The sequence below is a fragment of the Ursus maritimus genome, unplaced genomic scaffold (genome assembly GCF_017311325.1).
Source record: "Ursus maritimus isolate PB19 unplaced genomic scaffold, ASM1731132v1 scaffold_14, whole genome shotgun sequence".
NCBI classification, from domain to species: Eukaryota; Metazoa; Chordata; class Mammalia; order Carnivora; family Ursidae; genus Ursus; species Ursus maritimus.
In genome coordinates, this window is record NW_024423786.1 from 52833027 (window position 1) to 52848529 (window position 15503).

Here is a 15503-nt window from a genome sequence, read left to right on the forward strand (position 1 = left end):
GGAGGGGGGAGGGGGGGGGGGCCTTAAACAACAGACGTCTATTTCTCACAGTTCTGGAGGCTGGGGGTCTGGGAGGAGGGTAGCAGCTTGGCCGGTTCAGGCGAGGGCGCTCTTCCTGGCTTGCAGGAGAGAGAGCGTATCTCCCAGTAGGGCCACTCATCCCATTGGTCCCATTCCGGAGGACTCCACGCTCGTGACCTAGTCCCCTCCCCCAAGGTCCCACCTCCAGATACCATCACTTTGAGGATTAGGACTTTTCCAGAGGAATGGGGGGAGAGACACAAACAGCCCACAGCACTTGGTGAAGGAAGGGCTGGCTGGAGACCTGGCTTGGAGACTGAATCACCAGGGCTTGACGAGAGGTGGGATGCGAGGGACAAGAAAAGAGAGGGTGACTCAGGCCAACTCAGGGTGCCCTCAGGACGACTCCCAGCCCTCGGTCTTAGTTAATCTGGTGACCAATGGTTCCACCACCTGACTCTGAGTTCCCATTGAAACTTGCATGCATGCACGCACACATGCACACACACACTCACTCACATGCATGCTCACGCACACACCCGCACGCATGCACACTCACACTCACCACACACGCACACGCACACACATGCTCTCACACACATGCACACTCACACACCACACATGGACACGCACCTGTGCGCACACACCTGCACACACGCTCACACACATGTGCACACCCGCGTGCACTCACACTCACACGCACCACACACGCACACACCCACACGCATGCACACTCACACACCACACACGCACACACACCTGCACACATGCTCACACACATGCACACACCCGCACGCATGCACACTCACACACACCACACATGCACACACACATGCTCTCACACATGCACACTCACACACCACACATGGACACGCACCTGCATACACACACCTGCACACACGCTCACGCACACACATGCGCACACCCGCGTGCACGCACGCTCACACATACCACACACACACGCCTGCACACATGCGCTGAACACCATATACACACCTGCACACACCCGCACACACAGAACAACTCTCGCGTTTCCCACTGCTCTTCCTACCGTCTACCACACTGGAGAGTATTTTCTTATTCCCCAGGCTCATTGTCTCTCACCCACTAGGCGAGGAGCTCCGTAAGACCAGGGCCTTTTGTCTCTCTTATCCGCAGCTGTGCCCTCAAACCTAGATGCCTGGCACGCGGGAGATGATCTATAAATATTTGGTAACAGAGTCAATGAAGCGGCCACAGGGAAAAGCTGGGGCCGCCCCGCTCAATCCCTACCTGAGTCACATTTTCAGATGCCCCTGGAAAGTGTGAGAGGCTGCATGAGTGAGAGTGAGATGGGGCCAGCCTGGGGGTGGGGGGACAGGAAGAAGAGGAGGGCCAGTGGGGAAAGGGGAGGGGCTGAACCCCTGCTCTAAAGGCAGCCCCGGGACCCACGGGCGCCTGTCTGCAGCGCGAAGCCCAGAAGCATTGGGCAATTGTGGTTTCCTCCCTGCCCAGGGACCCAGCCGTGCTAGCCCAGCCCCCGGGGTGTCTCGGGACCTCATCTGCTCAGGCATGGAGGAGACAGTTGTGCGACCTTCGGTGTTCACAGTGGACGGACAGACAGACATCCCATTCACGAGGCTGGGGCGCAGGCGCCGGAGGCAGCCGTGCACTGCGGCCCAGCTGGGCCTGGGCCTCCTGTTGCTGCTGCTGGCGGCTGGGCTGGCCGTTCAGGGCTGGTTCCTGCTTCAGCTGCACTGGCGCCTGGGGGCGATGGTCACACCCCTGCTGGTGAGTGGGGCCTGGGGCTCGTGGCAGGTGGGCCTCCTCTGTCACTGGGCATCTCTGTGTGCGTGCGTGTGCAGGACAGGAGACAGACCAAGAGCAGCCCAGGGCAAGTCAGTCCTCCTTTCTGAAACTCAGTTTCCTCATCTGTAAAATGGGTGTGGTAATAAGAGTGCCCACGTCCCAGGGAATGAATTACCATATTGTGTGCCTGGTGCCTGGGGGTGGCTGCCCAGGGCAAGTGTTCAATTGATCAAAACCTGTATTTCTTTAAATGGAGATATAAATGACATGTAACATTCTGTCATTTAAGGTGTATATTGATCTGACGCATTTATTTTGCGATATGATCACTTGCCGCATTGGCGAAGACCTCTGTGGTGTGCTATAATGACCATTTCTTCTAGTGGTGGCAACACATAAAATTAGTCTCTTAGCAAGTTTTACGTCCAGAATAGAGCCTTGTTGTCTGTAAGCCCCGGCACTGACATTCTGACATTGCTGATTATTATAGCCATGCCCCGATCCCCGCTGTGGGGACGGTCACTAATCCACTTGGTTCGAGCCTCTGAGGATCTCTCTATCAGTTTGCTCTTGGCTATGGATGTATCTCTCTGTATCTCTGTGTCCCACGCCGTGGCCAGGTCGTCTTGGTCTTTCGTGTTCTGTGTCTCTGGGTCCCTTCTCCTTGTGACTGGATCTGATGGCCACACGCACACGTCCTTCACGTGAACCCATGCCACCATCCTGCGTCCGTCTATGTACCCGCGTGTCCATGTGCCGGCCGGTCTGTAGCCCATGCGTTGGCATTATGCACAGACCTGCATGGACCCATAAACCATGTGGCCATGTATCCGAGTCCACGTGTGCCTTGTCAGTGTGTCACATAAATGTCCAGGTCTGTGCCCTACGCCCCGTGTCCATATTCACTTGTCAGCGTCGATGTCCACGAGTCCTGCCAGCCAGATCGATGTATGATTTATTTATTTATTTATTTATTTATTTATTTATTTTTAAAGATTTTATTTATTTATTCGACAGAGATAGAGACAGCCAGCGAGAGAGGGAACACAAGCAGGGGGAGCGGGAGAGGAAGAAGCAGGCACATAGCTGAAGAGCCTGATGTGGGGCTCGATCCCATAACGCCGGGATCACGCCCTGAGCCGCGAAGGCAGGCGCTTAACCGCTGTGCCACCCAGGCGCCCCGATGTATGACTTATTTAATTAACCCTTACGTAGTGCTTACTACATGCCAGGTGCTGGGACACGCTTTACACCCATGAAGTCACTGAATCCTAAAGTGGTGCATCCCTATGTCTATTTACTGAGGCTGCTGGGTGGGGCACGGGTGTGCACGTGGCCCTGGGTGGTGTCTGTGCCCGTGGTCTGCTGTGTCTCACCGCCGTGAGTCTGAGCACGCCAGTGCGTGGGCCCCGCAGCTCCTCACCCTGGGCTCCTCTGCCTTTTCAGGACGGAGATGCAGAATCCTGGAAGCAGCTGACCCAAGGTGAGTCAGGGTCCTGGCCCCAGGGAGGGCGGGCGGGATGGTTCCCACGCTGCCCCCGCCCCCTCAGTCCATTGCCCAATGTGATTTACACAACTGGTCTGAGCCTGGCAGGTACCCCTCCCCCAGGCCTGAGAAGCAGAAGTCTGGGGCACTCCGGAAAGGGTGGGGTTGACACCAGGAGGTAGACTTGATGACCCCTCCAGGGGCTGGCCCTTACCCCCCACTGCCTTCACCGCTAACCTCTCCCCTCTCTCTCCAGAGCGGAGGTCCCACCAGGCCAACCCAGCCGCACACCTTACAGGTAAAGGGGACCCTGGGTCCTGGCATGGGGAGAGGGGCAGGGTGTCCTGGGAAGACCAGACAGACAGACGGCCAACACGTCATTCATCCATCCGTGTGTCCTTCGCCATTCCCAGCGTAGCCCAGAGCACAGATGCTGCCTACACCCGGGCGTTTCTCATCTCGTTTAGTGAATAACCCCTTACACGGGGCTCACCGTGCCGCGTGCGCTGTAGTTCCCTCCGTACGTGTGCACTCCTTACACGCTAAGGAGGCAGGATGCATATCTCCATCTTACTGAGAGAGAGACTGAGGACCATGGAGATTCTAAGGCTTCCGGACCAGGGTGTGTTCCATCTCCGTTCCTTGGTTCTGCCCCTCACGAGTTTTGATGCTTTTGGCCAGTCACTTAATTGCTCCATGCCTCAGTTTCCCCACCTGCGGGGGGGGGGACAAAATGAGTTAAGATGTATAAGAAGCAAGTGACTTGGCCTCTGGCTGCCTCCGTTTCCCCACCTGCACGGTGAGGATAAAGCGAGCTAATCCGTATGAAGTTCTCAAAGGGCCTAACACCGGTTGGGGCTTGGGTGGGAGTCGTCTCACCCGGAGAGGGACACGTGCTGACCGGGCCCCTCTGTCTCTGTCCCCAGGAGCCAACTCCAGCCTGACGGGCAGCGGGGGCCCGCTGCTCTGGGAGACGAAGCTGGGCTTGGCCTTCCTGCGGGGCCTCAGCTACCGCGAGGGCTCCCTGGTGATCGCGCGGGCCGGCTACTACTACATCTACTCCAAGGTGCAGCTGGGAGGCGTGGGCTGCCCGCAGGGGCTCAGCGGCGGCCTGCCCATCACGCACGGCCTCTACAAGCGCACGCCCCGCTACCCCGAGGAGCTGGAGCTGCTGGTCAGCCGGCGCTCACCCTGCGGGCGGGCAACCAACCCCCGCGTCTGGTGGGACAGCAGCTTCCTGGGGGGCGTGGTGCACCTGGACGCAGGCGAAGAGGTGGTGGTCCGGGTGCCCGACGAGCGCCTGGTCCGACTCCGCGATGGCACCCGCTCCTACTTCGGGGCTTTCATGGTGTGAAGGAACGACTGACAGCCGACTGAGTGGGGGTCTGACAGGCAGTGTGACCTCAGGGGGTGCTCTGGGGAGCCCAAAACTCAGCAAGCAAAGAGCTCGGCGGGCACCTGCAGGGCCTGAGAACCCAGCCCCGCCTGAAGGTCGAAGACCCAGCAGGCACCTCTGGAGAACCAGAGGGAACACTGCAGACCCTGCCACAGTCAATACTGCAGCCTAAGACCCAGAGACTCGGGGGTCTGGAGGCCCCCAGCGCGGGGGACAGCTGATCTGCCTGATATTCAGGAAGAAGGGGTGAGGGGTGGGTATTTATGTTGTTGATTCAGAGAAGAGTGGGACTTGGGAGTCCAGGGACTTGGCTGAAGACAGGAATCCTCACCATCCCCCACTCTCATGAGTGTGGGCAGCTGTGGGGAGAGAGTCATCGTCAGGACTCATCCATGAGGACAGCCCAGCCCAGGCCCACCCACGGTCACAGTCACACATTCAAGTTCCGCCCGCAGCTGCGTGGCTACACCTCGTCCTGGCCGTGTAAGGTGACCCTCGGAGACTCCCGCACAGCCCATGTGCCATGTGCCCGTAACTGTTTGCCAACCAGCTCTCCCGGCAGGGAAGAGGCTTTGTAGTGTTTGCGATTTTCTTGGTGTAATTACTCCCATCGCGGCCGGTGGCTGGCTACCAACGCATCACCAACTGGCTGGCTGGACCCCAGCGCCGTCGAGCATTCACATCCCACCAGGACGTCACGGCTGTGTTTCAGCACCCAGGTCAGGGCCTGGCACATGGCGGGCACTTGGAAAATGTTTGCAGAGAGAAAGAAAGAAGGGAGGGTGGGGAGAAAGGAAGGAAGGAAGGGGGGAAGGAGGGAGGGAGACAGAACGCAGACACACCTACGGCCTCACCGAGAGTCACACAGCTCCACAGTCGCTTTCACCACTGCGCTCATTCCCACAAAGCATCAGAGTCTCACACAACTACACACAAGCCATAGCGTCGCAAACACTCAGTCACAGGCATTGTGTGACAACCACATATGACACAGTCACAAGTAGTCATCGTCACAACCGCAGTCACCCACAGGGACCATACAGTCATACCAAGTGTAACACATGGGGTACCGTGATCATCACATCGGACATCCACACACTGCATCACGGTCACACCCATCACACACACACACACGCACAACATCACACACAAACACATGCAGCCCAAGGTTCCTCCCTAGCCAAGACGAATACATCCTGGGATGAGTACCAGACCTTGTCTGAAGCCCTGGGCTCCCCGACCACGGGTCTTGGAAATAAATGGTAAATGTTGCACCCGGGTCTGTCTATTCTCGGGGGAAGGGTGGCTCACAGAGGCAGAGGGGTAGATGGAATCACTCGTGGAAATCACTTTACAACTTCACAGATCAGAAAACTGAACGCAGCTGGCTCAACTCCATGTAGGAAGCTCAGAGGCAGGGGAGGAAGGGAGAGATCTCATGCCCAGGTCTGCCTCCTCCTTGAGTCTCCCATTCCTGAGGAAGGGGAGGCTCCATCCTGCCAGGCACCCTTACTGCAGACATCCAGGACAGAGTGCTGGTCTACCCAGCCAGCTGGAAGCTTGGAGCAAGTGGGAGCATAGGAGGAGTGCAGAGGGAGGGGCAGATAATGACACGCATACAAATCAGATGGTCTGTATAAATGAGCAGGAACTCTGGTATGGCCAAAGGGAGGTATTGGTGCTCAGGACCCAAAGATAAGGGCTCAGTCCCCAGAAGTGGATGGATTATTGTTGTTATTGTCGATACTGTTGTCATATTGCCTGGAATGGGGGGAAGACTTTGCAGTCAGATGGTCCTGCATTCCAATTTCACTCGCCACTTGTTACTGTGTGACCTCAAGCAAGTCCCATCACTTCTTGGTGCCTGTGTTTCCTCATCTGTAAAATGGGAGGTGACGCCAGTCCTCACCCCAGGTCTGTTGTACAGATTACATCAGATCAGACACAGAAAAAGCCATTCGTTATGGTACCTGGTACACAGTAAGAGCTCCGTAAGTGTGCGAGTGACATAAGTGATTTAGAAATATTAAGAACAGCATTTGTCAGGCGCTTGCCCTATGCCAAGCATCTAGTGTGAGTCACAACCTTTTATACACACCTGGGCAGGAGCTATTGTTGCCCTCATGTTCCAGACATAGAGGCAGGGACCCTGGACTCCCCCTCCACTCCCACCAAGGGCACACAGCTTCACACCTCTCTGCCCTTGAGGACTGGTGGGAGGTGAGGCGGCCCCAAATGCCCAGCCCCAGCCCCTGCTGGAGTTTCCTTTACTCTTGTCACCATTTTTCTGTTTCCGTGGCTTTGATGAGACCAAGGTGTGGGGACGGTGTATTTACAAAGCCACAAGCAGCCACCAACTTCCGCCTGGGGATGGAACCTCTCACTAAGTTTAGCCTCCAAAGATCATTCCTGGGAGGGGCCTCCCAGCCCTGAGGTGGAGAAGCCAGCGGAAGAAGAGAGGGTGGGTAAGAGGATGGGTAGGGTAGGAGGGAGATGGAAAGAGAGGGAGGGGAGGGAAAGTAGGAGGGAGAAGGCGCAGAGAGCCCTGGAGGTGTAGAGGCTGGTGCAGTAGGAGACCGAGACCCCAACTTGATTTCAGATAGAACATGGCGTGGGAAGCCCCCAGCCCAGGCCACTGACCTACTTTACAACTTCTGAGAAGTTTATCTCTTTGATTTCCGCTTTCACATCCCGTGCTCCGGCAACCTTTCAGCTATTACCTTCCCCCACAATTAGCTCTTCCTCGAGACCTGAGGTCTGCATCCTCACCCTCCCTCCGCCCCTGGAAAGCTCTCCCTTCATCTCTTGCCAAGACCCAGAGGTGGTAGGAGTGAAAATAATGATGATGAATCATTTATTAATTTCATATTATACTGTTACGTCCCTCCTGCTAAATAGCACCGTGTTCGAATACTGGGATGCACTGTCTCAAAGAAAACAAGAATGGGTCTTTTGGGGAAGCCAGGCCACCAGGGTTCAAATCCCCACTCTGCCACTTCCCAGCTGGGTGATCTCAAGATCCATCCTTGGCCTCTCTGGGCCTCAGTTTCCTCATCCGTAAAAGAATATGAATAGTGGCCTCTACCCTACCTTAGTTATTGTGAGGTGAAACGACTTGAGTGTTTAAGTAGTTTTCCAGAGCTTGGCCCACAGTGAGTTCTTTAATCCTTAGTAGATATTCTTTTTGTAAGCATAGCTATAATCATGTGCACATTTAAAGTTCATATTCTTTTCAGTGATTCCATCGAAGGTGACCTTACATCCGCCAGCCCCATCCAGTCACTAGGTGTGTTTTTGCTGTTGTTTGTTTTTAAGTAGGCTCCCTGCTCAATGTGGGGGCTTGAACTCACGACCCTGAGATCAAGAGTTGGTTGCTCTATGGAGCCACCCAGGTGCCCCAAAAGTGTGTTTTTAATATGGAAATTAGTGGCCAATATTTAAACATTACAAAATTCTGCGTGTGGACAAATCCGAATTTCTGGATTCTCTTGGAAATGTGGAAGCTGTGAACAACAACCCAGGCTGGGCAGTGGCTGTCCCTCTTGGATAAGGCAGGGGCTCACCGGCTCACCCAGTCTCCTCTACCCCCCTCCCGCCATTGTGTCCCCCACAGAGGCTGAATGTCAGTTACCTTCCAGCATCGTGCTTTTGTGGTTGTTTCTCTTAAAGTAATAAGGATCGTTAATTACAGGTGATACTTCTGATGTCCTCACCATGTACCAGATACTGTGCTAAGTGCATTAATTCACAATAACTCGTTTCATTCTCATAGTGACTGTGGGGTAGTGTTGTAACACCCATCTCACGGGTGGGGAATTCTAGGCACAGAGAGGTGAAGTCACTTCTCTGTCAGAGGTGAGAAAAAAAATGACAGCGTGAGATGACTATGAGTTTCAGGAAGAGTGAGAACTCATAGTTGTTTTCATTTCCTGCTGCCGCTTAGAAGGATAGCCATTTATTACCGCATCGCTCTAGAGATCAGAAGTCAGAAACGAGTTTTATGGAAGTAAAAATCAACGTGTCGGCAGGGCTTCATTCCTTCTGGAGGAAAGGTTTGCCTCAAATCTTTTTATCAGAGTCACTTCTACGGGATCCCAAACTATGACACACGTGTAGACTATATGAATTGCAATTTGCAAGGAGTGCAAATAATTTAACTTCTTTTTTATTCTTAATGCAACTTTGTGCAAAGATCCCTTTGCACCAGAATGCTAAGAACTATCAGTCAGTTGGGAACCATCTCTGCCCACATGCTCCTTTCCCCAAACGGCCAAAATTCCAGGGAGCTTAGGCAGCGTCCCGACTTAAGAGTGAGGGAGGGATCCATTTGATTCTCAAGCCACGTGTCCACACAGGTGCCCATCGCCAGTCTCCTTCTGACTCATCAGTCCTCCATCTTTATACTTATGACTTATCAAGACTGTTGCATTCTCTGCTGCTCCTAAGCCTTGCTCACAAGGCTGATTTTCAGCCAGCTTGAGGCCCCGGAAGCTCTTTGAGGCTGTCTGTGGCTTCAACTGCCCAGAGACACCGCCAAGTCATTTCCTTTTTGGGGACCTGCAGCCTCTCTGGGCTCTGTAATGAAGCCTCTTCTAGTTTGGGGGGCCCCTAGAATACCTCTGGGGAACTTTCCCTATTCTGGCTCTCTCTTTTGTTGTTGTTGTTGTTGTTCCAAAAAGCAGGGCATGGGAACCTGCCCCGTATTATGGGTGCTGAATTGTGTCCCCAAAATTCTTATGTTGAACTCTTACACCCACTACTTCAGAATGTGATTGCATTTGGAAATAGGGCCTTTAAAGAGAAAACTAAGGTAAAATAATGGCTGGTTTTTGTTTTTTGGTTTTTTTTAAAGTAAACTCTAAGCCCCTCGTGGGGCTCACGGGGCTCAAACTCACGATCCTGAGATCAAGAGTTGCGTGTTCTACTGACTGAGCCAGCCAGGAGCCCCTCCTATAAAATAAGGTTATTAGAGTAGGCGCTAATCCCATATGACATGTGTCCTTACAAGAAGAGGAGATTAGCACACCGAGGGATGGCCACGTGAGGGTGCAGGGAGACGGCAGCCCGCTGCAAGCCAAGGAGAGAAGCTTCAGAAGGAACCAGTCCTGCTGACACCTCAATCTCAGACTTTCAGCCTCCAGAACTGTGAGAAAACACATTTCTGATGTTTAAGTGACTCAGTCTGTTACGGCCACCCTAGCATACCCATACAGCACCTCTCCTCCTTCCACCAGTCCTGGGCAAAGTAGATGCCTTCCAGAAACTGGAAAAGACAAAGGAACAGACTCACCCCTAGAGCCTCCAGAAGGAATGCAGCCCTGCTGACATTTTGCTGTGAGCCCAGAACTGTAAGCTTATAGACTTGTGTTGTTCTAAGCCTCTAAGTTTGCAGCAACGTGTTACTGTAGCAAGAGCAAGCTCCCCCTCGCTGGGATCTGGGAGGTACTCCAGGGCATCCAGGACAGTCCGCCCTATGCCACTTGGATCCCTGTGCTTTGCAGAGAGGTTCATGGCGTGTGGGGACAGCTGCTGGGGAGCCTTGCTGTCCTCTCTCCCAGCCAGAAGTGGAATCGTCCCCTGCTGCAGCTCCAGCCATTCATCATCTCCCCCCCCCCACCCCCCAGCTATTCCTTCTGGAGTCCCTTCCCCCTCAGCCGGTACTTCTGTTCGCTAGGTGGCTTGCCCGGTGAGGTGACCGAGTTCCTATCCCAGAGGGGTCAGAGACCCTGGTCACCATGCCTTCAGACCTGCAAGAGTGGCACTACCTTCTGCCCTTGCATTGTGATGTAACACTGCACTCAGTTTACCACCTTGATTGCCAAAGGGTGTGGAGGGGAGTAATGTTGCAGGCTTCCACTTGACCTTATCCACAGAAAAACCTCACAACCCCGATCTGCTCAGTGATTTCCGAGGGCCAAGTGCTGGACATGTGTCATCTCTCTAAACTCTTACCACCACTCTGTGGTGTCACTATTATTATTGTCCCCTAACTACAGAAGAGGAAACTGAGGCACGGAGAAGTGAAGCAGCTGGCCCAAAGTCCTTCATCTAAGAAGTTATGGAGGCTTCTAATCCCAGAACCTTTGCCTAAAGCACTTTCCTAAATCTACCACACGGTACTCCAGCAAACGCACAGAACCCACTTTATTATCTGCTCCCCTACCGATGGACACGTAAGTTGCTTCCTCGTAGTACAGAAAACGCAGTCATGAATACCCTCATCACGACTTTTTGTGCATGTGGTCCCCCTCTCACAGGTCCTGGGTGACCTCACACAACAGCTCGAGAAGGGTTCTGAGCCTCTGTGTGCTGACCTCCATCCTGGGACCTCAAATCCAAGACTTCCAGCCAGCCTCCCTGCCTCCGCCATCCCTGCTCCTCCACGTTCTACCCTCCCTCCCACTTCAGGACACTTTCACCAACACCTGGCCCTGAGAACTGACTTGCCCCACTCCTACAGGGCTCCTCTGTGTCCCCGTGGTCAGGTCCCTTTACCTGACTGAGCCTGTTTCCCCAGCTACACAACATGGGAAGCCGCTTCAAAGATCCCGTGCATGGAGGGATAATAATTTTGAAATATAATTCAAGATCTTTTCCCTTTCCTTCTTCTGATCTAAAACTTCACTTTATCAGTTACTGGTTGAGTGACCTTAAGCAGCTGGCTTAAACCTCTCTCTCTCTCTCTCTCTCTCTCTCTCTCTCTCTCGGTTTCTTTGTTTGTAAAGCAGGGATAATAATACCCTCCACTACCTCACACCTCATAATGCAACCTCCGCCCACTACCTGAGCACAGGGAAGACATGTAAAGTGCTTAGCTGAGTGGTTTCTGGCACATACTAGGTGCTCAGTAAATATTGGCCATTGTTATTACAGTTGACCCTTGAACAACATGGGGTTTAGGGGTACTGACCATCCCCAACATAGTCAAAGATCCACATATAACTTTCGACTCCCCCAAAACTTAACTACTACTAGCCTACTGTTGACTGGAAGCCTTACTGATCACATAAACAATTGATTAATGCCTATTTTCTGTGTTACATGTATTACACATTGTGTTCTTACTATAAAGTAAGCTAGAGAAAAGGAAATGTTATTAAGAAAATCATAAGCTGGGGCGCCTGGGTGGCGCAGTCGTTAAGCGTCTGCCTTCGGCTCAGGGCGTGATCCCAACGTTCTGGGATCGAGCCCCACGTCAGGCTCCTCCACTAGGAGCCTGCTTCTTCCTCTCCCACTCCCCCTGCTTGTGTTCCCTCTCTCGCTGGCTGTCTCTCTCTGTCAAATAAATAAATAAAATCTTTAAAAAAAAAAAGAAAATCATAAGGAAGAGAAAACACATGTACCGTCCTGGACTGTATTTAACAATACTGTAAATTTACATCATCTCTTTATCAGACCAATCGTCTCTCAGTACCTCCATCAATGTCATTTGACGTGACCAAAAAAACCCACTGCTGATGTGGTATGTATTACTAACACTAGACACCAAAAGTGAAAAGATAATAGGAAAAAGAAATTCCTGTTTCTTTACAAGGATCATGATTCATGTGTTAGTAACATAGAAGCAGTGATAAGATTTCTTCGTGGTGACCTGCTGTAACCCATCCAGTTGCTTCACTGTAGCCCCGCCTGTACACTAATGAATGAATTGTTACAAAGTTTTAATGGCAGACCGTATTACTCTCGTGCTCATGACACAGTATCAGAGACAGTATTGCACTTTTTTTTAAAAACAGGTGTGATGATAAGCTGACTCACAATTCCTCCAATTCTTTGAAAGCAAAGTTATAAAACAGCAAGAAAACTAATACATTAGTAATGTTATATTAAATATCACTCACCTATGCCTACATAGGATACGCGGTGAAAGGCACCGTGTACGGTCTGGGTTCGTGTGCATACGTTTTGATAAATGTTTACTTTTTATAACAGATTGTGTGCATTTTGTGGTAGCAAATGATAAAATAGACCAGTATCTACATATATTCTATGCATTCATGACATACCTAACTTTTTCTTAACTTGTCGATATTCCCAGGCTACACAGTTCCTCTGCATATTTTTTCAAATTGTCGCAAACCTCCAAAAATGTTTCCAGTATGTGTATTGAGAAAAGAATGCATATAAGTGGACTCATGCAGTTCAAACCGATGTTGCTCAAGGGTCGACTGCTTCCCCTGCCCCGTTCCCTAATCAAGGAGTAGTTGGTTTTGCATGTGCATTCGTTCCCAAGAGAGATGGTGGGGAGCAGGAATAACCGATGAGTCTTTTCCTGGTATCGATCTCCAAAAGCCTAAAGTGATGAAGTTTGGGGTACATCCATTGCAAGATGTACCTGAATTTTAGGTTAAAATCTGTGAGATTAAGAAGAGAAAAAACAGAGCTAGTATGTGTCCCAGACTCCTATTCAACTAGAGGAAGCAATAGGTTGTCATCTTCCTGATGACAAGAAAGTCCTCCGAGAGCATCCTTCATTTCCCAAGAAGAAGCCAGGCAGATAAACCCTATCCCATTGGCCAACGGGTCTCTACCTATACCAGTACCACACTGCTTTCATTAACATAATGACTATGATAAGTCCTGCTATCTGCGACGGCAAGGCCCTTCTTATTCTTCATCTTCTGGATGATCTTGGTTATGTAGGCCTTTTGTTCTGCTTGTCAACTTCCATGAAAAACCTTGTTGAGATTTTTATTGGAACTGCATTGAATCTGTAGATCAATCTTCATAACACTGAGTCTTCCAATCAATGAACATGGTATAACTCTTCTTCCACTAGGGTCTTCTTGAGTGTTCCTCCAGAATGTCTCATAACTTTCTCCATAAATAACTTACATCATGTTTATGTTTCTTTCTAAGTGTGTTACACTTGTTGGTGCTATTGTAAATGGCATCTCTTTCTGAAATTATATTTTCCCACATCTGCTGCTGGTACATACAATGCAACAGATGTTTGTAGCGGTCACAATGACATTGAAAAACTGGACATCCTTGTCTTGTTTCTGATCTTTAAGTGAATGTTTTTCCTGTTTCACCATTAAGGATGGATCTGCAGTTGGCTTTTTAGGTAGCCCTTACCAGATGAAGGAAATCCCCTTCTATTCCTAATTTTGCTGAGAGATTTTGCAAAAATCATGAATAAACGTTGAATTTTTTAAACGTTTTCTCTGTGTCACATAATCTTAAGAGTATCACATAGTTCTTCCCCTTTAGATGGACAATGTGGTGAATTAGGTTCGTCCGTATTTTAATGTTAATCATCCAGCGTTTTATTCCTGGAATAGATCTGACTTGATCAGGATGTATTTTTTAATGCATTGCTAGATTCAATTTACTGATATTTTAGGTAGGATTTTTGCATCTGTGCGTAGGAGGTAGACGGTCTATAATTCTTCTGACTCAGATTATTCATGTCAGGTTTTGGTATTAAGGCGATGCTGGCCTCATAAAAAGAAAAAACTGGGCGTTGGAGCACCTGGATGGCCCAGCTGGCTAAGCGTCTGACTCTTGATTTTAGCTCAGGTCGTGATCTCAGGGTCGTGAGATCGAGCCCTGTGCTGGGCTCCACACTGGGCATGAAACCTGCTTAAGACTCTCCCTCTGCCCCTCCCCACCGCTCTTTGTCTCTCTCGCTCTCTCTAAACAAAAACAAAAACAAAGAAAAAAAATAAAACACCTGGCTGTGCTTTTTTTTTCTATATTCTGAAATAGTTTGCAAGTTCTTAGCTTTATTAGTCACACAGATACTTATGAAATTCACTTGTAAAAACATCTGAATCGGGCATCTTACTTGTGGGACGGGTTTTTTTGTGGGGGAGGAAGGTTTTTAATTGTATTATTCAGTTTCTTTAACGACTCTTAAATTTTTTAGACTTCGTATTTCTTCTTTTTTTTTTTTTAAGATTTCATTTATTTATTTGACAGAGAGAGAGAGAGGCAGCAAGAGAGGGAACACAAGCAGGGGGAGTGGGAGAGGGAGAAGCAGACTTCCCGCAGAGCAGGGAGCCTGATGTGGGGCTGGATCCCAGAACGCTGGGATCACGCCCTGAGCCGAAGGCAGAGCTTAACAACTGCGCCACCCAGGCGCCCCTCAAGACCGTTTTTAAGTGCATTCACATTAAAACTGTTCTATTTTCATGATTATACCTAGTAACACTTTTTACATTAAACTCTGTGCTGTCTGTTATTAGTAGGGCTAAACCAATTTTCTTTCTGGCTATTTACATCCTTTAATTAGCAACTTGTTACATCTTTTATGTTTAAATGTAAACAACATGTTGCTGGATTTTAAATGTTCTTACTCAGTCGACAATAATTGTCTTTTAATATGAGTGTTTAGAGCAATGCTGTCCAACAGAAACGTAATGTGAGCCATCTGTAGTTTAAGTCTTTTCTAGCAGCCACAATGAAGAGTTTAAAACTTGGTGAATTATAATAATATATCTTATTTAGCAACGTGTCCAGAATGTGAATCATTTCAAGGTGTAATCCGTATAAAATTATGAGTAAGATGCTTTACACTTTTTTTCATTCTAGGTCTCCAAAGTCTGCAGTGCATTTCCCGCAAACGCGGGATGGATCTCAGCCCAGACAACCGCCCACCTTCCAGGGGCTCCACAGTGCCTGGCCACTCTATCACGTGGTGGAGATTTAGATCATCTGCATTAATTCCGATTACTGATGGGTTTGGATTTATTCTGTGATTTCTGATTGTCCCTCCTTTTCTTTCCTTTTTCTTTCTTTCTTTTTCTTTCTTTCTTTCTTTCTTTCTTTCTTTCTTTCTTTCTTTCTTTCTTTCTTTCTTTCTTTCTT

The 15503-nt window shown here is 50.1% G+C and overlaps 1 protein-coding gene across 2 annotated transcripts in view; it reads left to right on the forward strand.

Annotated features, from left to right (window-relative positions):
- Positions 1 to 1435: 1435 nt before the first annotated feature.
- Positions 1436 to 15503, forward strand: part of TNFSF14 (TNF superfamily member 14) — a 16134-nt gene continuing 2066 nt past the window's right edge. The window contains exons 1-5 of one of the 2 annotated variants that reach the window (XR_005834657.1): positions 1436 to 1791; positions 3256 to 3292; positions 3552 to 3593; positions 4222 to 5410; positions 15228 to 15375. Coding sequence is in view for 1 of the 2 variants with exons in the window: in XM_040629475.1 (XP_040485409.1) it covers positions 1573 to 1791; positions 3256 to 3292; positions 3552 to 3593; positions 4222 to 4649 (726 nt within the window). In the remaining variant the exon portion in view is untranslated. Of the gene's footprint in view, positions 1792 to 3255; positions 3293 to 3551; positions 3594 to 4221; positions 5964 to 15227; positions 15376 to 15503 lie in introns of those variants that run through there. The other variant, XM_040629475.1, reaches the window with a different exon arrangement.